The 21247-nt window shown below is 48.9% G+C and overlaps 1 protein-coding gene across 46 annotated transcripts in view; it reads left to right on the top strand.

Moving 5' to 3' along the window:
- TACC2 (transforming acidic coiled-coil containing protein 2) overlaps positions 1-21247 on the top strand; it is a 209719-nt gene that overhangs the window by 173209 nt on the left and 15263 nt on the right. For 25 of the 46 annotated variants that reach the window (XM_014830725.3, XM_014830721.3, XM_044749507.2 and 22 more), the window contains 8 exons: positions 1350-1410; positions 2596-2797; positions 9405-9466; positions 10777-10892; positions 12115-12286; positions 13570-13710; positions 14591-14680; positions 21028-21171. In XM_014830725.3, the coding sequence (XP_014686211.3) occupies positions 1350-1410; positions 2596-2797; positions 9405-9466; positions 10777-10892; positions 12115-12286; positions 13570-13710; positions 14591-14680; positions 21028-21171 (988 nt within the window). Of the gene's footprint in view, positions 1-1349; positions 1411-2595; positions 2798-9404; positions 9467-10776; positions 10893-12114; positions 12287-13569; positions 13711-14590; positions 14681-15844; positions 16766-21027; positions 21172-21247 lie in introns of those variants that run through there. The other 21 variants (XM_070481887.1, XM_044749529.2, XM_070481902.1 and 18 more) reach the window with 7 other exon arrangements.

Raw genomic sequence — 21247 nt, 5'->3', positions numbered from 1 at the left:
CCGGGGAGGGTTGGGTCTCAGCCTTTCTTCTGCCCCCAGGATTGCTTTAGTATTTTAGAGCCATTTAGCAGCCATGAAATGTGCAGTTATATATTTATATGCATGAATAAATATATGCTTCAAGCTGTGATTGCACTGTTCATATGGCAAATGCCATAAATGCTGTAAATAACCATTTATAGTGATTTTTTTCACCACTGGATGCCATTGTTGGAGCATTTTATTGGAGAGAACACAAGGAAAGAACTCGAGTGCCAGATTGCTCTGTCCATCCAGTTAACGTTTAGTGCAGGGAGGGCATTGAGATCTGAGGTGAGGGGACCCCCCTCCCCCAAAGCCCTTTCTTTGCTGGGGGCAGGACCATACCACGGAGGGGCCTGAGGCCAGGGGCAGGGGCCAGTCTGCAGGTGGAGAAGCCTCCATTCTGACTGTGGAAATGACCCCTGGCCACCCACTGGACGTAATGAAACGGTCTTGACTCCAAGTCCCTTCCTCTGACCCTTTCAGGAGTCTGATCTTATGTTTCCTTTGCCTCACATTCCCCCCTGACCCCCAAAAATTTATATGAAGGAGAAAGAGGGTGAGAAAAGAGTCATTAACAATGGTTAGGAAAAGGCATTAAAAAAATCCTCTCATCCTTGAAGAGAGTTCTGGAGATCAGCTGCACAATGTGAATGTCCCTTACACTGGTGAACTGCACGCTTAGTGTTTAAGGTGGTCAGTTTCCTGGTATGTATCACCCCGTGAGAACCATCCCGGCCCCCGCCCGCCTGTGGCTGGACTCACACCTAGAAGTTGAGAGGTGCAGGAATCCCATTAATTCCATTAAGCTCAGAGTTCCTGCGAGTAGGAAGGAACCTGCTGGTTTTCCCTGAAGACCCAGAACCTTCCTTCCAATTTCCGCATGGCTCCTTCAGTTGTCGAAGTGCCATGTCGGCTCACCCATCTGTAAATTGTAAATCTGTTAATTGCTGTCATGAAGCCAGACCCCCTCCCTCCACCTAGGCTGGTTCAGTCATTCCTGGATGAATCAGGAGCCTTTAATCTGCTCACCCAAAATTTGCATTTTAAAATAAGAACATGTGGTTAAATTTAGCTTCATTTTCTGGGTCAGCTCTCCAAAATGGCATCTCTTTAAAGGTTTCCAGCTTGATGGGATCTTTCCCTTGGGGGCAGCAATAATATCTGTTAAGTCAGAATGAATTGTCGGTGTGGACGTCTTGGCGTTGGCGTGGTGTAGACGGGGAGGTGGTCTGGGCCAGATGCTCAGCAGAGGCGGTGGCTTCGGTCTGCTCTGGAGGGTTCTCTGCCTCTGTTTGTTGTGTTTACATTTTCCATTTTGTTTCCAGTGACACATTTAGGGTGAAAAAGTCTCCAAAAAGGTCTCCTCTCTCTGATCCACCTTCTCAGGTACGCTGTTCCCTTGACGTTTATGATTTTATTGCTCACCTAGGAGTTCAGGCTGATGTGTTTTTATTCCCCACTAGTCAACAAAGCTTTCTTTTCTGCTCATCATGGGCACATCTCCAACAGTCTCTTCTGCCTCCTGCGAGGAGGGTCCCTCAGTGTTTGCAAGGCATTGTTTTGATCCCTTCCCTTTGGGGAACATCAGAGCATCCCAAGAGTAGGAAGATGTTCAGGAAGAATGTTATTAGTTGGATTCTGTAGGAATGGTACCAGGCCATCCTGACCAGTTAATCTGCTGAGCACTCACAAGTATCAAGTGGAGGAGGTCTGTTGAATATATAGTGAGAAAATGAAAAAACTGAATGTGTGTTAAGAGCAGTGGATCATGTCACCAAAATCACAGTGGGGAGATAAAGGAAATCCATCCCCTAAAGCAGCGCAGGCTTGGGCTCCTTCTGCGTCTGAGTCCCTGTCCTCCTCTTACTAGTTCCTCTACCACATAGATTCCCTTCCTTCTACCCCATTTGCTTACCAAGGAAGGCCATCCTCAAATGTGTATGCCAGGCCAGTCGAGGTCATCAAACAAGCAAACCTCCCATCTGAGCCATCAACGCCCCAGCCAGCCAACCCTGGCCAGGGGGGAGGCTGCAGAGAGAGGCGTCCAGCCCCAGGAGCGGGGTCTTGGGCCCCAGTCCCAGCTCTGCTCCAAAATTTCTGGGCTCCCCCCCTGCCCTGCTCAGCTGCATACCCTCTGTGGAAATGGAGATAGGACCCCCTCTCTCTTCCTCCATCGACAGGCGTTAAGATTGTCGGGTGATAGTGACAATATTGATGTGCAGGCCTTGAGTACCGTGTGACCATCACACAGTAGTAGCTGTAATGAAAGTGCCCAGAGTAAAAGTCTCCTTATTTTTCTCACAGTGAACAAGCAGGAATGTCTCAAATAGCCAAGACACAAAATCCTCATTTTTTTAAACCTGTGGTCACCCCTTGAAACAAGCCACCAGAAAAGGAAATTCGTAGAGGAAGGAATTTGTTGCCCTGGGACCATTTTGAGCAGAGTCCAAGTACATGCCAAGGATTTTGACAGGGGCCTGTTCTGGTTAGTGGGACCCCAGAGTCATTGGTGGGTGCAGTTTCAGATGCAGAGACTGAGTGAATGAAGGCACTGCTTCCCTTTCCCCACAGGACCCCACTCCAGCAGCTACACCAGAAACGCCGCCAGTGATCTCCGCCGTGGTCCACGCAACTGATGAGGAGAAGCTGGCGGTCACCAGCCAGAAGTGGACGTGCATGACGGTGGATCTGGAGGCTGACAAACAGGACTACCCGCAGCCCTCCGACCTGTCCACCTTCGTAAACGAGACCAAATTCAGTTCGCCCACGGAGGGTAAGCAGTTCGGGGGGCAGCCGGACCCCCATCCTGCCTTAGAGACTACTGCCCCTAGGGAGCAAAAGGCCAGGAAAGAAACTTCTAAGACAGGTAACCGTGCTGTCAGCTGTAGGCTCCCAGTGTGCTCCGAGCTAAGGCTGCTTCTTAAAACAGCCTGAGGCCTGACACCAGCTGTCCTGTGACCCCAAGCCGCCTGCTAAGAGCCAGGACAGCGCCCTCTAATTCCCGGTCCTGAGCTCCCTTGAGCTTTGCTCGTTCTCAGCTGTATCGCTCTGTCTGTCTGCTGATAACTTTGAAAGAACAGCTCTAAGGAGCTTCATTCAAGTCAAATGCTCGGGGTAAGTCAACCTCCTGGGGGTCTCTTGGTGCCACCACTGTTTGTAGTCCCCATAGGACATTCCACAATGTGACCACAGCTTCTACCCAAGCCTCAAGCCAGAGGTTCACCCAGGCTTGCTAACAACAGGACAGTCCTTTGGAATAGGCCCCCGGCACATTGCTTATTTCGTTAATATCTTCCTTCCTCTTCTGTGTTTCACGCTTAGCTTTCTGCCTGGTCCTTGGGCTGGAAAAGTTCATACATCTTAAGTCAGTGCAGCATGACTGGGTGAATGAAGATTTTTTAAAAAGTTCTTTATTCCACTGACACTGATTTTTCTAAATGTGTATATTGTTTTCCACCCTTCCTTTCTTGTTAGGAAAGCTGATGAGAGAGCAACTATGGATTAATCCATTTCCCTGATTTGATTTGATTTTGCCCTGGGTTCCAGTCCTCACAGTGCCTTTCCTCCATCCCCGTGTGAGGCTTGTAGCCTGGTGTGGGTGATCATTCCAGCACTCTGGACCATTGTGATGGTTCTGTTTCCCTTTCCAAGATGTTGCTGTCTGACAATTGTAAAAACTTGAGTAGAAGTCAACGTGAGGATGGTCGAACAGGAAAACCTTATCTCTACTTCCTTGCTGCTTATTAGGCCCATGATTTCCATTACGTAACTTTCCTCCACCCTCTGGGCAGGGCAGTGGTGGAATTGGAATGCTTCCTCGGAGGGTCTTCCGTGATCAGGCCTCTCAGTGGCTTGCTTGGCGCCCATGAGGTTTCTGAATGGTACCGTGAGATCCATTGCATGGTTTTGGGGATTTGGGATGCTTATCTTCTCACTACACTTGCTTTCCACAGTTTGAAGAGGAAAAGACGATCCAAATTACGTGTTCTTGGACTTTGGGGCATTGTATCTTCTGCAGAATGGAGGCTTTTGGTGGGCTGTCCATTTCGCCCTCTGGCTTGGGGTTTGGAAAGCTTAACAGTAACCATCTCACTCCAGCCTGACCCCAGGGGCTGGGGCGTGGTCTCCACCTCTCTTGAGTCCTCCTTTTCCTCTGCACACACACATGAACCACCAGTCTCCCCGGATGGAACTCCTTTTCCCTGGGGACACGCCTACTCAGCTGCCTCTGCAGTGGCTGCTGCTGGCCTCCGGCTGGAATGCCCCCGTTCCCTCTCTTCCACACTTGTCCTGCCCCCTCCCAGCCTTTCCCTGGACATCTCTGCACTGCCTGCCCACAATGCTTGGTCTGGGCCACTCTGAGGTCACTTAACACCATAATGATGATATGTGTACCTCTCTTGCTCTTCTACGAAAGTGTGTGTTCCCTGAAGGCAAGGACTCCATCTGGTCCATCTTTATGTTCCCCACAGCTTCCTGAACTCAGTAGGGACTAACGACAGGTTTGTGGAGAAAGGAAATACAAGGCCAGGCAGGTAAAGAGCTTAGTGTCAGCACAGTCAATTTGATCTTTGCAACAGGTGTCACCTGTGTGAGGGAGATGGGGGGTGACATCCCAGAAGCAGCAGGCGTGCTTGAACACAAGCTGTGGACTTGGCCATCTTGATAGCGCCTGTGGTTTCAGCTGGTTCACGTCTTTTGAAGCTTATAAGAAACTCTTAAACGTCAGAGAATCATTTAGAAACTAACCTGGGCTTGGTCTTGTAGATAAGAATCAACAGGTGTATGATTTGGGGTATGTGTGTATTTGGTGGTATCATGAGAAAGCAAATACATACTTTTTTTTCCATAGAAAATGTAAAGATGCTGATAGTACCTTTTCAGCTGATAGATGCTTCATTCAATGGCAACATCTGTTTCTTCATCTTTAACATTGAACCATAAAACAGACCAGTCATTATATCAGTGACGTAGTTGATTGTTGATTTTTTTTCCCCCGCAAAAAATCAACCAATAGGTAAATCTGTGAGTTTGGAACAAAATTCTATTAAACCTGCCTCCTTAGAAAATGCTTGTGAAGATTTGGGAGGTCTCAACCATAATTATAGCTGGTGGGTAGTCGGACATCCACGATGGGTGTGAATACAGTGCATTCACCTCTCTAATAGACCTTGCTTCCCTCCGGCAACTGAATGTAGAAACCTCTTATCAGATCTTTCTTCCTCTTAACTCAGTGAGGTCAAGTCCAGCATCACCATACATGCACCAAGGGTGCTGATGTTGACCACCGGGAAGAATCTGGCCAGGGCCGCAGCTCTGATTGAGGCTTTCTTACACTGAAGCCACAAATCCCAGGAAAATAAAATGTTGGGTTAGAAATAAATAATTACCATTTGAACACATGTTCACTACAACATGAATTCTCCAAATAACGAAGGAAAGCAGAACTGTCATTGGTGGAACACTCGCTTGGAGCCCTCCTGGGTCTTTTACGTACATGATTTCATTTCACCCTCTTGGCTCTAGATAGTGGATTTCTGCACTTCCCGGTTTAAGAACGAGGAAGCAGAGGCTTTGAGCTGTTAAGACTTGTTGAGTGTTACGGGTCTAATCCGTGGAGAACCAGGTCTGCCTGACTCTGAGAACCTTGCTCTTTCCCACCACGCTCTTTATGTGAGCGTCGTCCTCTGTAGAAGGAGGGTGTTGAGCTGATAGGTGCCTCCCTGCCTAGGTCCACGAGAGCTCACGTTGTCTTCACATTTTGAAAACCCTGAGCGGGACTAGTTTAGGAAGATGCCCAGCTAATTAAAATTGCGTGTTTGGGCTATAATTACATCAACTCACTGTGGCAACACTGATAATTTCCCACTGATTAAAAACTCAGATTGGCAATTAAAATGTGTTTCTTTGAATGCTTGCTTAGTAAATGCCCTTTTTGGGCACAATCTTTCAAAACATGGTGCTCTGGGAGGAAACAGTCCTTGTGGTCCCTAGGGATGAAAAGATTAGGAACCACTGGGCAACACAGCCTCTGACCTCTCCTAGCTCTGGTCCAAGAGACCCTGAGAGAGCAGTTGTTTTGGATTCACAAGTCTAAAGCTTTTTTATTTTTATTTTTTTAAGATTTTATTTTTTTCCTTTTTCTCCCCAAAGCCCCCCAGTACATACTTGTATATTCTAGTTGTGGGTCCTTCTATTTGTGGCATGTGGGACTACACCTCAGCATGGCTTGATGAGTGGTGCCATGTCCACGCCCAGGATCTGAACCGCCGAAATCCTGGGCTGCCAAAGCAGAGTGTGCGAGCTTAACCCCTCGGCCGTGGGGCCGGCTCCTGGATTCACAAGTCTAGACGGCCTTTCAGTGGTTACCCAATTCTCCTGTCTCCCTAAATACGCAGCTCTCAGCCCCTCCTTCCCGCATCCAACAGAGGGGAAAGCATCCTCCTCGGGGCCTGACTGTTCTTCAGTGGTGGGCACCATTGATGTCACACCACAGACAGTTAGAAGGGTTACGGCAAGGAAGTTGGGAGCAGCATCCTTGTCCCCTTCCAAAAGGCTCTTTTCTTCTTCTCTCGTCACTTATGTTAAAAGCTCCAGAAATATTCACAATAAGCAGTGATACACCTGGTCATGATCCCTTACCTTTGTATAACCCATTGTAGGGCATTTATCTTACATCATTTCATTTTATTCTGCAAAATGTAGGCACTTCGAGTTCCGTTTTACAGCTGGGTCAGTAGGCATGGAGAGTCAGTGAGACGGCTTCCCTGATCCTGGGAATGATGATGTGGACTCAGTTGCATCCTCCAGCTTCTGCCCAGGGTTCTTTCTAGTCCTCTAGCAAAGTTCTAGCAGTTAGAGTCAGGTAGAAACAGCAGTCAGGCCCTCTCACTGTGCATTGGCCCGGTATGAAATAATTAGCCAAAGCTACCCTCGGATATGGCAGGACCCATTAAAAATAACTTTGGGCCTCTTCAGCTTAAAACAGCACATGCTTTAGCCAGTGGCCTCTTCTCTTAGAGGTGAAGACATCGTGCCACTTGGCGTAACTGGCATCGCCCTTCCTGGCCTGCCAGCTGCGTGTGCATGGGGTAAAAACGGGGCTAACGTTAGACATGGCTCCCCATCCGAGCCTGACTTTGAGGCTTAGAATTTAAAGCCGATGAGTGAGATTTTGAAAACCAAGTTCAGTAAACCAAGTTTCCTCAAAATATCGAAGATCACTCCGCTGACGATAAAAGCTGTTTGTTTGGCTTCACATCCTGTCCAGGCCGTTTTGTAAATTATAAGTGAGAATCCAAACCGGCTGTGATTGGGAATTCTGGGGTGCGTTCTGAAGGGCCACCTCCAGGAGTCCCTCACCTCCCTGTGGTTGAAGTTCCCGTGTAGAGTGTGGGCCTCCTGTAACCACACATGTCACAGGTGCAGGCATTTCTCGGGGGTCAGAGAACCCCCCACGGTTGTACTGTCGTCTGCTGCCTCTGAAGGGAGGAACGGGGGACAGTGGGCAGTGGGAGAGGAAAGCAGGCAGATAAGAGAGCTCGGTGACCTGAAACTCACCCAGGTAGCTGCCAGGAAATGGGCTGAGATTCCAGGGGGACGCTTCACTGAGGCTAGCTGTGACCAGGGCCGGGCACTGACCAGGGCCACAGGTCCCTGGAAAATCCCTGGGGTGGCCCTCAGCTTGTTTGGTGCATACTGGGTGCTCCGTGCTGTCATGGGCTGTGCTGAGGGGGAGGCCTGTTACATAACTGAGGGTTAAATCGTACCTTGGCAATAATGGTACCCTAGAGAAGGAGGCAGCTGATTCACTCTTCTCAACTTAAACAGTCCCTAATAGGACGAAAAAAAGAGATAGTCTTGAGGTCCTTTCTGGAAGAGGCCCTAGAAATCGCCTTGCCCTTCACTGTCCCCCACCTACTTCTTATTTTTAAGGTGGGGAGGACAGTATGTCTTATAAACAAATGCTTCTGTGTCTTAAGTTGAGGGCAGACCCAGTGCAGGTTCATTTACAGTCACCTGAGCTCCAGGCCAGCAGCACGTGGTTTGGCACTTGTCTCTGTTCTTCCCGAGTGACACACATGTCAGGGCGTCAGCCCTCAGGATGCACGAGGTCTCTCTGATAACCAATCCACAAAACCATCTTCATTCCTGGGAGCAGGCCGTGCCTACTAGAAGGATGCGTTTGCTTCTCCAGGGAGAGTCGGAGAGTCCAGAAAAGTTGTGCATGGGTTTCAGGGCTGGGGTTTATTTGGCCAGACCACACACACTTGCAGGCTTTGAGAAAAGTCTACTAGGAAATATCTCATTTTAAAGCCCATGTTAAGGAATCATTTTTGAAGTGATGCCTTCAACAATATGTAGAAGTTGAGGCGCTTCAAACAGGAACTGCTATTTCTGTTTCTTTTTATGTGAAGAAAACCACGGCTTTAGGGATTGCCACTGATGCTCTTGCACAGCTGATTTCTGAGCAGGTCACGTGTCACTCGTGGTTTTCTTTTTAAGTAGAAGAGAGCCACCGGTAGCTGCAGTTGTAGCTTCTGCGAGAAGAGCATCCTTTTGGGTCTTGTTCCCCACCGCATCCACTGTGCCCGGCACGGTTTGAGGCACACAGTAGGTGCTGAGAATCCACTGACAGGATGAGGAGTTCATTGAGTGGCAGAGCTGGGTTTCCACATGGAACTGCCTGGAAACCTGAGCAGACAAGAGTTTTCTAGTCTCTGGTGAGAACATCTGAAGTTTTCTTTGCAGCCTGAAGTTGCCAGTCAGTTAAAAATAGGTCATTTCCCCACCGAATTGGACTTTAATAGTCTTTGCATCTGAAAATTTGATTTGGACTGGCCCTGTTGGCACTGGCAGAATTGTGGGAGATGTTTCAGGTGACTTGCAAAGCTTCTCTTACAGGCAACACTGAAGGAACCATATCTGTTCTCTTGCTTCAGAGTGTGTCTGGAGCTAAGTTCTCAGAGAGGGACAACCGTGGGTCCAGTTTCAAAATGTCACCGAGACGTGGGAAGGTTCCACATGTTGCACATGAGACTTACAGAGAAAACTAACACCCCAAATATATACACTCTCCGATCTGAAAACTTGGTACAAAATGCTCAGGTCTGTCCCCAGCCAAACCTATGCTTGGTCATGACGGTTATTTCCCATGGAACTCTCTCTGACCCCACATGGCAGAAGCCCCTTTAGAGCAAGAGGTTTACCAGTTGTCTGAGAATAGCTGACTTGCGCCTCCCCTTTTGATTGTGTGGGATCTCTCTAGTCAGTGGACAGTCTCCAAAAGCGTAGACCCTGTTTTAGGCCCCAACCTGCCTGGCCCAGATCCTTCCCCTTTTTGTCTGCGGGGCTAACCTCTCCTTCTGTTTCTTTTGCAGAGTTGGATTACAGAAACTCCTATGAAATTGAATATATGGAGAAAATTGGCTCCTCCTTACCTGTAAGTTCTTCTGCCTCAGGCCTGTGAGGGGACTTGCTTTCTCGCCCTGTCCTTTGTCATGAAAACACAGGCACTGGCCGCCTCCTGGGTGCAAAGCATCCCTGGGAGCTCAGACCCCAAATCGAGGGCCCTCTGTGCCCACAGCATCCTGGGTGCACGGCGAGGGGGAACTGGCACTGGAGGGTTTGAGGTGCATACTCAGTCCTCTTCAGATGGCGTTTTCAGGGGAAAACGATAGAATGTGCTTAGGCTCCCTGAAGAATTACGGTCAGCATCGCTTACCAACCGGGATATGTTCTGAGAAATGTGTTGTTAGGGGTCTTCGTCGTCATGTGAACAACATCGAGTGCACTTACACAAACCCAGATGGCATAGCCTACTACACACCTGGGCCACATGGTACTGATCTCATGGGGCCACCGTCATATGCATGGTCCATTGTTGATCAGAACGTCGTAATGGGGTGCATGACCGTACTTGCCTAGACTGAGAAGGAACTGATGAGAGATTTGTTTTTAAAAGGAGAGGGGAGTGGTTTGGTTGTTTTTAAGGTGTATTCTTATCTGTTTTCTTCAAATTAATTGCTTTATGTAGCTGAAGACTGTCTCTTCGGGCGCTAAGCTGCTCCTCTCTCTTGGTTTTAAGTGGTGGTGATGGGCAGCTATGTTCCCTGCTCCTTCTCTGCTGCCGCCGGGGTGTTTGGTTTCCAGCATGCCCTCTCCTGCTGTGCTGTTGTCCAGTGTTGCCCTCAGAGGCATGGAGGTGCCCAGGAGGGCATGAGGCTGTGGCACTAAATGGCCCTGACACCTTGTTCTTATCTGTCTGCATCGTTTATAGCTGCTGGGGTTGCTGCTTCTAAACCACAGTTTATTGTCAGTCAGCAAACCTCGATGGCAGGGCTCATTGCACTGGGTCCTCATGCTCGTCTTCCGCCATTTCAACTGTGGGCTACACGCAGACTGGGGTCTTGTCTGCCCCTCAGTTTATCCTCAGTGGCTGGCATGGCTGCCTATCCAGAGAAGGTGACCTGTAATGCTGACAGACTGAACAGCATACAGCACACCAACGCCTGTGCAATCCTTCTCCCCTCGAAAATGTCCCAACTGCGCACAGTTGCACCTTCTCACTCTGCCTCCCGTCTTCCATCCCATTCTGCCTTTCTCTCTCCTCCCTTCTGGGTGGCTCTAGAAAAGCAGAGGCTTTTCCCTGACGAGTTATTTGTACCTATTGAAGAGTGCTCTGCTTTCCACCTCAGTAGCAGGTCAGGCCAACTGTGTCGCCAGGCTGATGTGTGCCTTTGATCCCTGCAGCAGGACGATGACGCCCCGAAGAAGCAAGCCTTGTACCTTATGTTCGACACTTCTCAGGAGAGCCCGGTCAAGTCTCCTCCCGTCCGGATGTCAGAGTCCCCGACGCCGTGTTCAGGGTACGAGCGCCACAATGAGAGAGTTACGGATCAGGCCGGAGGCCCCCAAGCCTCTGAGCACCTTGGCACTGCTATCCTGGCATCGTTTCCTCTGCATATACTCAGGCAGCCGCATCCCTGTCTCTCTGAAGGTCCACGTGGTCATAAATGCATTGGATTTGCTACTGACTGCCCGTTGGACTAAGGGGAAATCCTTAACACCTGAGTGTGAGCCCTTTCTGATCGCCCCCCAGTGCACACACGACTTCCTTTTGTTACCTGTCCCGTGGGGAGACAGTGTGCTGCAACCTTCAGAGCCTGAGGCCCCCTGCCCCCAGCCCTTACTGGTTGTGTGACCTGATACAAGTTACTTGGCCTTCCTGTGCTGCAGTTTCCTCATGGGTAAAGTAAGAGTAATTTAAAAAAAATGTGTAGGGGTTTTATGAAGATTGAGCGAGACTTTCAGTCTTACAGGCATCCCCCACCGTGCGATGGGCATGGGGTACCTGTCTTCCAAAGCCATCGGGACAATTAAACTGAGATGCTGTGAGGAAAGCACTTGTCACAGAATCTGGCATACATGAAGTGCCCGACAAATATTTATTAATACGAATGTGGATATTAGCATTCGTCAGGGTCGTGTTCTGAGCTGTGTGGTGCTGGATTGGGTAAGGGGGGCTTTGCTCTAAGATTGGGACCTTCTCGTCCCCTCCCACCTGCCCCTTTCACTGAACAGGAGTGGAAACTCTTGCTTTGACTTCCCGAACTTACTCCAATTCTGCTGATGAGGATGTTCTTACAACTGTGATGGCGCCATGTGACAGGCACTGTGGTCAGTGCTTTACATGCAGGCAGCGTCTCACTAGATCTTCACAGAGGGGTTCATTGTCTCCACTTTACAGAAAGGAAGCTGAGCTACACTACCCACTACCCAGTCACTCCCCCTCGGGGACACAACCAAGGCACTGGCAGTCTGCTCAACTGCAGAGCTTGTGACCTTAGCCAGTGGCATCTGTGCTTCTGACCAGCCCTTGTCAGCAGGCCTTGGGAGGAGGCTGGACCACCCTCTCCCTCAGGCTGTCCAGCCTACAGGCTCCGTGGCCACCCAAGACCTGCTCCATTTCCTCTGGGAACGGAGCCCTCAAGTCCAGGTTCCCTTGCGATGTTGACTGGGTGGGCGCATCCTGGCTGATTTCGGTGGGATTTCCATTGGGAAGACTAAAGATGCCCTTTACTTTTTTAGGTCAAGTTTTGAGGAGACTGAAGCCCTTGTGAACGCTGGGGCAAAGATCCAGCATCCTGTGGCACGAGGGCTGGCCCCCAACCAAGACCCGCACTTGCAGGTGTCAGAGAAATCCTCCCAGAAAGAGCTGGAGGCCATGGCCTTGGGCACCGCTTCAGACACCATTGAAATTGTAAGTGGAGTCAGAGGGGCCCAAGATCACTGAGGGTGACACCCAGCCTGCTGGGTCCCATCACCAAGGGGCAGGCCTTTGGAGCAACACTCACTTGGCACCCGATGTGAGGCCCCACCCCATCCCTTTGACCACAGGAGACAGCCTGGGAAACTCCACACCACAATGATGAGAGAAAGGCTCTCCAGTCTCACCTTAGTGCTTTACTTACTTTCAGGGTTATTTTCTACTTTTAGTCCCTTAGGGCTAGACTGTTGCTTTGGAGCTGTCATCAGTCTGTACCCTGCTTCTCTGTCCTCTATGGCAGAGGACAGAGAATGGTAGAGCAGGACACTCTCCTTTTGGGGAGCAGTTGGTTTTCTGGGCCTTGGTGATGGAAACCCGCCCTGTTTGTAGAACAGGACTTACACCTCTCCCCTTCCAGCCCCTGTGGGGCCTTGCCAAACAAATAGACTTGAGCTGAAGGCTTCCCTCAGCCCCAACCCCCTGCACATCTAAAATGGACCATCCTTCTAGGTGAATTTTCTTTGTCTTTCTTTTGCTTCCCTCCCAGCAGTCCCCAGGAGGGTTTGAGGCCATTGAGTTAGTGGGTGACTTTTGTTGTTCTGGATTGTAGACCATTCATTCGTCTCATACATCAGATAGTTACTGAGCTCCTACTGTGAGTCTGGCAGTTGGATAGTGTAGAAATAATAATGAGCTAAAAAAAAAATCTCGACACGAGTCCAACCATCTCTCCAGTAGATACTGTGGAAGGACTCAGGTGTGGTTCAGCTTCTACAGAGTGGGCTTCTGATTTTGAAGTCTTTCTGATCCTCCAGGAGACACTTTTTTGTTTGAAATCATCTTTCCATTATTTAGAAAATGACCTTTGCCAAAACCTTACTTCCTTTGATATTTACACTTGGAGGTGTTTTCTTGATAAGTTATGTTTGGAAAACCCATCAACTAGCTTGTCTCCCACCAACCAAGATTTTCAAATCAATAAGCAAGAGGTTGCTTTGCTCCCACTGATTGGTTAGGGAGTGAGGGTGGTGTGGGGGTGGGGAGGGCGCCTAAAGCTGTGCTTTTGGGAAGGGAGTTGGGCCTGCCAATCTTCAGATGCCCATTGTCAGTGTGTGGGAATTAGTCCAGAGGAAAAGGAAAGTATTGGTACCTAATTGGTACTCTCTTTAGCCTTAAGGCAGAAATGTCCAGCAAATAGATGCGTGGTTCTTGCTTGGAATCGATATCACTCTGCTCTCCTCTATTTTTCCTCTGTGTCCTCCTCTGCCGGCCTTCAGACAGCTCCTGAGGGCTCCTTTGCCTCTGCTGACGCCCTCCTCAGCAGGCTGGCTCATCCAGCCTCTCTCTGTGGTGCGCTTGACTATCTGGAGCCCGACTTAGCAGAAAAGAACCCCCCAGTATTTGCTCAGAAACTTCAGGTTTGTAGCCCACGTGTGACCTTTTGGGAGTTTGTCAAAACCTCAGTAGAGAATGAACCTCTGAGCCCCACATGCAATGAGGCAGGACTTAATGAGGAATTGCTGAAAATGTTCCAAGTGAAATATCTTCCCCTCAAAGACTGATATATGTGGTGTTCTTTACCCAAGACGCCAAAATGATATAAATTTTGTGATTCCATATGGAACAAACCATTTGTACAGTATTTCAGTGTGGAAATTGGACCCAAACAGTCATTTTTCAGAAGTTTTGATAGCCCCAAAAGCAGTTTCTGTGATTTATTCACAGAACCAAGGGTATTAGATCACCCTGGAGCCGAGCTATTTATATATAGGAGGCCATCCCAGACTCCCATTGAGATAACATCTGGACTTGGTCTTGCATCTGGAACCAAAACAATTATCTACTCTGTGCTTTACGTGTGACAACTTAATTTGATACCCGCCAGACTAGGCTGTTCAGAGCCAGCTTCGAGAGATTGTTAACAGTCATTGGAGAAATGCAAATCCATTCATGGCAATTGTTAGGCAACTTTACATTAAATGAACAAAAGGAAAAGAATCGAAGGAAACAGTGCAGTATAAATTTTGACCCCATTTAAAAAAAAATCATTTCATATTCAACTGCATAGTACTTCCCGACAGACATTCCAAAGGGCGAGTCAAAAAAAAAAAGGAAATTAAACACTTATTTCATGATCTGCTGAGGTGTTAATTGTGAAAGAGAGCCAGAGTGTGTGTCTTTCCTGCGTCCCTGTCATGACACGTTCATGTGGCGCCTTCATTTCTCGGATGTGGGAAACATTGACACCCGGTCCTGACGCGCTTCCCCTGCGATGTGCTCACACCCGCCCTCCGGCAGGAGGAGCTAGAGTTCGCCATCATGCGGATAGAAGCCCTGAAGCTGGCCAGGCAGATTGCCCTGGCTGCCCGCAGCCGCCAGGACGTCAAGGTACCAGTTTGCTGCTGCCGTGCACTGCCTCCTGAGAATGTTGTGTGGTCCAGAAGCTTCCTTGCTAACCATTGCCCAGGCAGGCATTGTCAGTGTCCAACAAAGTATAATTTTCCAAAAAGCTGAAAGCATAACTCACATAAGTATACACCGTGCATACGTCTAAGATCTGTTTAACTCAGTAGTGAGGGAACCGGCAGGATGGGAAAGCTGGCTGAATGGAACGGAGTATGAGAAATGGATGTACAGAGTCAGTGGGGTAAAGGCGAGAATAAGATCACAGAGTTAGATATAAAACTGGTTAATACTGGGTTAAAAGGACAAACAAATTGTAACCTTTGAGATTTATTTTTTTCCTACGGAAATCATTTGCTTCTCTACTGAACAAAAGTAGTTTGCAATTTTCCATTGTCTGCAAGTTAATATCTAACTGTGCTGAGACTGGACCCTAATCAATAGTAAATAGTAAGTGAAACCCAGACCTTCCTGAGGTGTCAGATGACCCCTACGTCAGGGGTCAGCAATCCTTTTCTCTAAAGGGCAGATAGTAAATATTTTAGGCTTTGTTGGCCATATGGACTCTGTCGCAACCACTCAGCTCTGCGACTGGAGCTCGAAAGCAGCCACAGACAATACATGGATGAATGGGTGTGGCGGGTTCCAGTAAAACCTTTTTTACAAAAAAGGGCAGCAGGCCATTTGGCCCGCAGACCAGGTTTGCTCACCCCTGCTCCGGAGTGGAATGTGATATTGACAGGGCATGCAGAAATCTTTTTGTCTGGCTTCCAAGTTGAGGGTAATTTTGCTTAACAATTTGAGTGAGTTGCTGATGACATGCAAAATGCTGTGTGGCCCTGGGAGGTTCAGCCCACCCCCAAGTCGGTCAGACCAGGGCTGGACCCCAGTGTGTCCGTGGCCTTGAAGGAGTTGGTGAACCTCTCTGAGCCTCAGTTTCCCATCTGTGAGATGAGGCTATGAACAGCGGGTTGGCAGGTAGCTGTAAGGACTACAGGTGATACACGGAGAGCAACACCATGCGTGGTGTGAGTAGCTGTGCGATAAACGAAACCTGCTGTTGTTAGCTGACCTTCACTTTTGCTCTGTTACCTGATCAGACGCTCAGAGCATCTAGCTCATGGAGTGGGTCCACGTTCCATTTTACAGATGGGGAAGTGGAGCCATGGAACCAGCCTGAGGCCTGACAGTGACCTGGCCTAACGGGAACAAGAACTCAAATCTCCGAATGGGAGCCCCTTGCCTGTCCCTCTCAAGAAACGTCTCATCTGGCAGAGGGGCCGGTGGTTTCTCCCATCTGTTGTCCTTGTTATAGGATCAGAAGTTCACCTACATCTACTGCCCTGAGGGCTCCCCCGTGTGGTTTTCCTGGAGCCACACGGGGCCCCCTCCAAGAGACATCTCCCAATGACAGAAGGTGGCCACACTGTGGGTGTCCAAACTGGCAACAGTGGGACCCAGGGCAGAGACAAGAATGTAAATACAGATTGCCAGTGTCCTTGTTCTTGTTGCCAACCCATAAACTTGGGCTTAATTTCCACGAAAATGAGATTTTTAGAAAGTACTAAGCAGTGAGGATTTTTTCCCTAATTGATTTATTTCTTGATATCCTTGGGTAGTGGTTTCAAGACAGAATGAATTACTTGAAGTTTGGCCGCTATTAATAGGGTGTACAGTATTCCTGTCCAGAAGTTGGAGGCAGAATTGAGCATGTTCCGAGAAGTGGTTCAGATTGAGTGGAAAGCATTCTGGAGTGCCCGGGTCGCCCTGCCTCCTTCCTCCAAGAGCGCATCAGAGATGGCGGGCGGCACTATTGGCCAGCAGTTGACTTCCTTGGTTACAGTCTGTTCTCAGACCATGTGTCCCGATTCTGATTTAGGAAATATTGTCACATGGATCTACAGAGTGTGAGTCGGAGAGACAACCCCAGCTGCCTCCTTACATATTTCAGAAGGGCATGCTAAAAGAAATACTCTGTGGGTGTAGAACCGTCTTGGAGTGTAAGAAAGGTTTTTCTCAACCACAGTACCTTGTACTGCTCTGTAAGAAATACATTACCTGGTGACCTTGGAAAGTGGATGCTCTTTCCTGTAACTAACCAGCCTGAGGGTGATCCGTTTTCTTTAACCCAATTAAGTTCCTGTGGGTTTCTTGTTCATATAGATGCTTGATTGCCCCTCACTGCATTGGAAGCTGCTGCTCTGTAAGAAAAGAGCAGCTGTGTATCCAATTTGCTCTTTTTTCTGCCCATCTATTTCAGCTGCAGGTGACATAGCCCAGGCTTTTTGGCAGCGTAGTCCTAAACTGTTGATAACACAGAAATGAAATCGCTTGGAATGAAGGAAAGTCATATTGAGGAGATGAGAAGCCACATGAAATATCATGGGGGTGATTTCTGGTTGCTCCTTCAAGCAGCTTCAACTTGCATCTCCCTTTCGACTGAGAGTCTGCTGAGCCGGCCTTGGAGGGACCACAGCGGTTTACTATGTCTCATTAGTTAGAAAACATTAGAAAGGAGGAAAACTCCATAGGGGCTGGGATGCCACACGGTAGCCCACTTATTGCTTTCCTTCCACACACTTGTGGCCCAGCTAAATTTGGTGTGTCCTCCTGGGGGTGAAGCTGACCAGGGTCGTTGGCTACGTGGTGCTGCAGCCCTGAATTTAACACTAAATGAGGCTAGATAGAACCTAAGTGTCCTACCTGTGTGCTTTCCGAGCGGTGCAAGGTATGCGGGGTGCTGATTTGACTTAATTTGTGTATATGACAGATGCTAGTCATGATCCCCAAAGCCATGGGCCCTTCTGGATGAGGGGACCCGAAATAGAGAAAGAAGGATGTGTCTACATAACTTAGGGACAAGGATCACACAAATGGCAAGCTTCAGGACGGGAGGAGGTCCTAGGAGCAGGCATCGCTGGGAGGGAAAGCGGGGGTTAATCCTCAGTGTCTGATTCCTCCAGGAGTCCTGGCCGATCAAGGCAGACACCTGGATAGTACGTCAGCGGGAGAAAGAGTTGGGTCTGGGCAACCTGTGTGGTTGGTGAGCAGCCTGGCATCATAGGCTCCTTCTCTCATTCTGTGTCCAGAACCTACCTCCCCCACCCCAAGTTTAACAACACAATGCCTGAAAGCCATAAGAACAGTCTGATGAGCAGTGACAGAGGGCTGGCACGTGGGGTTCAGCTTATTTGCCATTTTTGAGAATTTGTGTGTATCGCCTGCAGCCTGTATTGAGAAGGATTGAGGCCAGGTCTTGACTCACTGGGTGGTGCCTGGTGGTGCCTCCCTGCGGGGAGGGATAAGGCACTTACTGAGTGCCTTCCTCCTGTTTGCCATCCTGAGCTTGGGAACCTCCCATTGTCAAATTTGGATGGGACAACGCCAGGGTGAAGCCACTCACCTGTCCAGTGCCATATAGCCCTGACACCCCCTCAGACACCCAGCCCGTGTCCAGCTCCATGACCTTGGCCCAGCTTGCTGTGGTCTCCCTCCCTGATCTCGACTCCTGCTCCCCACCCCCATGCATGCCTCTCACACTGCTCTCCTGGCCCAGCTTCCGGACAGGGATCCTATCTTGGTGCCTTGGTCCCAGACATGGCAGTGTCCCCTGAGGCCTGGCAACAGAGAATTGGCCACAAGGAGGAGCTTGGGTGAGTGACAGGACCCCTGCCCCTGGCTGCAAGGCCAGAAGGACCCCAAGCGTGAGGTCCACAGGTCTGACTGGGGTGATGGTGGGCAAGGGGTCCTCGTTGGGACCAAGACTTGAGGGAGTGGATTGAGGCGTTGGAAGCTGGTTCTAAAGGCTCAGGGCTCTCTGGGGCGTGGGCTTTTCACATTTTAATTTGTGATTCTAGTGGCTTTTTGGTCTCTCTGAAGTAGCAAGTGGGAGATTATGTGAGAGAAACAAAGCTTAATCTGTCTGATTTTAAACAATCTGCAAGAGACAAACCTATTAATTTCAGTGAAAAGCAATTCTTGGTTGTAAGAGAAAACCAGGGTGTGTACCTTGAATTTTACTAACATGCAGATACTCAGGCAGTAATTCAAGTGGGTGCTGAAGTCATCTGTTCCTTTATTGAAAACACCAGGTGGCCAGGATGAAAGGGGAGAGGGAAGGGCTGGCTGTGGTAGTAACCCTTTGCATTTACTTAGAAAGCTCCTTTATTTATTTTTCATCCCCCTCCTTGTTTTACAAAGGACTTTAGGCAGCTTAAAGATCCTTAATTCTTGTGTTGGTCATGTTTAGTTTCCACCCAGTATGATAAAGTTAGTTTTAATTCATTTTCTCCTGCACTTTAGAGAGCTGGTTTATTTGGGGGGGTCAGAACTGAATCTCCTTCTTGGAAATCTTTTGGCCAAATCTCTCAGATGCTCAATTTTTTCATCTTCAGAAGGACCAGGATGCGTTAGATGGTGTCTAGTGTTCTTTCCATTTTGAAATTTTATTGTTCTTTTTTTTAATCAAAGAACACACTATTTTACTTTTTTAAAAAAAATAGGAACAGTTTTTTTAAAAAAACGCTATTCAGAATCTTGTGTTTATGAACTTAATCCATAAATACAAATATTGCATCTTGATGTCTAGGTATGATTTTCCATTTACTTCCTAAGAAGTTTCCCACGTGACAAGTAGAGCCTTCAAAACATTTCCAGCAGCAGAGGTGAAGCCACACGTGGGAGGGCTCTGCCCCATGGTCGCTCCTTCTGCTGAGCAGTCCATCTTGGCTGTGAACTTGTATTCCGGTCAAATGTCCTTAACAGGTCTGTTTAGGACCTGAGATTGAAAAGGTCATGGTATCCCATTTGACACGTGGGTGTAACTCTAGGATCTGGTTGGACAAGGGCTGAGTGCTCCCCTCTCTAACCGGCAGTAATCATTTGGGTCCCACTGCAGAGTTAGCCAAATAACTCAGGCAAGGCAACCAAAGCCGTTTAGTTCACCTTGCATGTGTACCACTAACTGGTCCTAACTCGGTAATCTCCAGTCCTATCCATTAAGCTTCTGCCCGAGTCTTCTGAGCTGTCGCCCTCCTCGAGTTCACTTCCCTGAGGCTGGAGGGTCGGCATGCCTGTTGTGATTGGAGAGAGAAACGCTGCTCACGTCCCTTGGGGGGGGGGGGGCGCCCCCTTCCCAGTTACTGTTGGTTCTTTGATCTTAGCTGCTGCCGCTGACAAGACAAGTTCTCATCGTTCTTTTCCCACGTCTCTCCCTGTGTCTGCCATGCTGTGGCTTTCTGTCCACTTCTCAGTTTCTGCTCATAAATTTCCCTCGGAAGAGGCAGTGGCCCCCTGCCTGTCAGACCACCATTACCTCGCAGTGAATTGGACTCTCGCAGCCAGCAGGGAGGTTTGCCTGGGCACGCCCGACGCGCTGGGAGGTTAATGAATCGGACTGGGGGTGCGGTTGGATTGGTGTTTCCTTTGCCGTAGAATTAGACTGACACCCTCAGCTGTTCTGGTTGAGATGCTCCTAACACCGCATTTTGAGTGTGCTGGAAATTGCTGAGTGTTTTGTGCAAAGAGTGGCCGAGTAGCCCCAGACCTCTCCTGCCTCCCTGGAGGCTGGTGTCTGTCCTTGCAGAAGGGTGTAAAGCCGTCACACCTGTGTCAGTTGGGGTGGGGGGCGGGGAAGCATTCCGCTTGTTGAGGGTCTTATCAGCAAATGTGGATATCAGCCTTGATCCGGTTTTCAATTTTCCCATTGACACAACAGACTTAGGGCAACATAACTCCAACATAGCTCTTACCTTCCGGCATCCAGAAACTAGCTTGTTGAAGGTGACGTTGGTTGACACCTATGGTAGGCTTCAAGCTTTGTGTGAATCATATCCTTTCAAACGGAGCTTAATAAATACCCCCCCCCAATTGAAATGTGGACAGTCGTACAAAAATATCAGATCTGCCGTTATTTAAAACTAGGCAAACGCAGACTAGAATTCAACAGCGTTCACCATCAGGCTTTGTTTTGGAAGGGGAGCCTACTGGAAAATGACCTTGCTTCTTAGGCACTGTGCCTGAATGCCTCTGCGTCTGATAAATGGCCGTGATAAAGCAGGCACCAGACACGCCTGACTCCAAGGGCTGGGGGTTGGGGAGGCCTCCGCCGTTAGCCGCTTTGTCTGCCTGTACAGGTACAAAATGATCGATTTCCCTAGATTGTATCCGGCATTGCCCCATCCATTAGTTTTAGCATTTTCTCATACTTTTGATGTTCCTTGTTTCAAAACCATACAACTGACCCATTCATGAGAGGATGAACGCAGTCCCCTTTGTCGTATGATTGATGTTAACTTCTTCTTTTTTCTGTTTAATTAAAAACCATTCCACAGAGAGAGGCTGCTCACCCCACAGATGTCTCCATCTCCAAAACAGCCTTGTACTCCCGCATCGGGACCACCGAGGTGGAGAAACCCGCAGGCCTTCTGTTCCAGCAGCCGGACCTGGACTCCGCACTCCAAATTGCCCGAGCAGAGGTATCGTGGTGTATGGCTCAGAGAAGGCACGCTCTGTTGCCCTGGGAAAAGCTCCGGTTTCTGCCACATGTGAAAA

This window comes from Equus asinus, chromosome 2, assembly GCF_041296235.1.
Source record: "Equus asinus isolate D_3611 breed Donkey chromosome 2, EquAss-T2T_v2, whole genome shotgun sequence".
In the NCBI taxonomy this organism is placed as follows: domain Eukaryota; kingdom Metazoa; phylum Chordata; class Mammalia; order Perissodactyla; family Equidae; genus Equus; species Equus asinus.
This window is presented reverse-complemented; position numbering and strand designations above follow the sequence as displayed.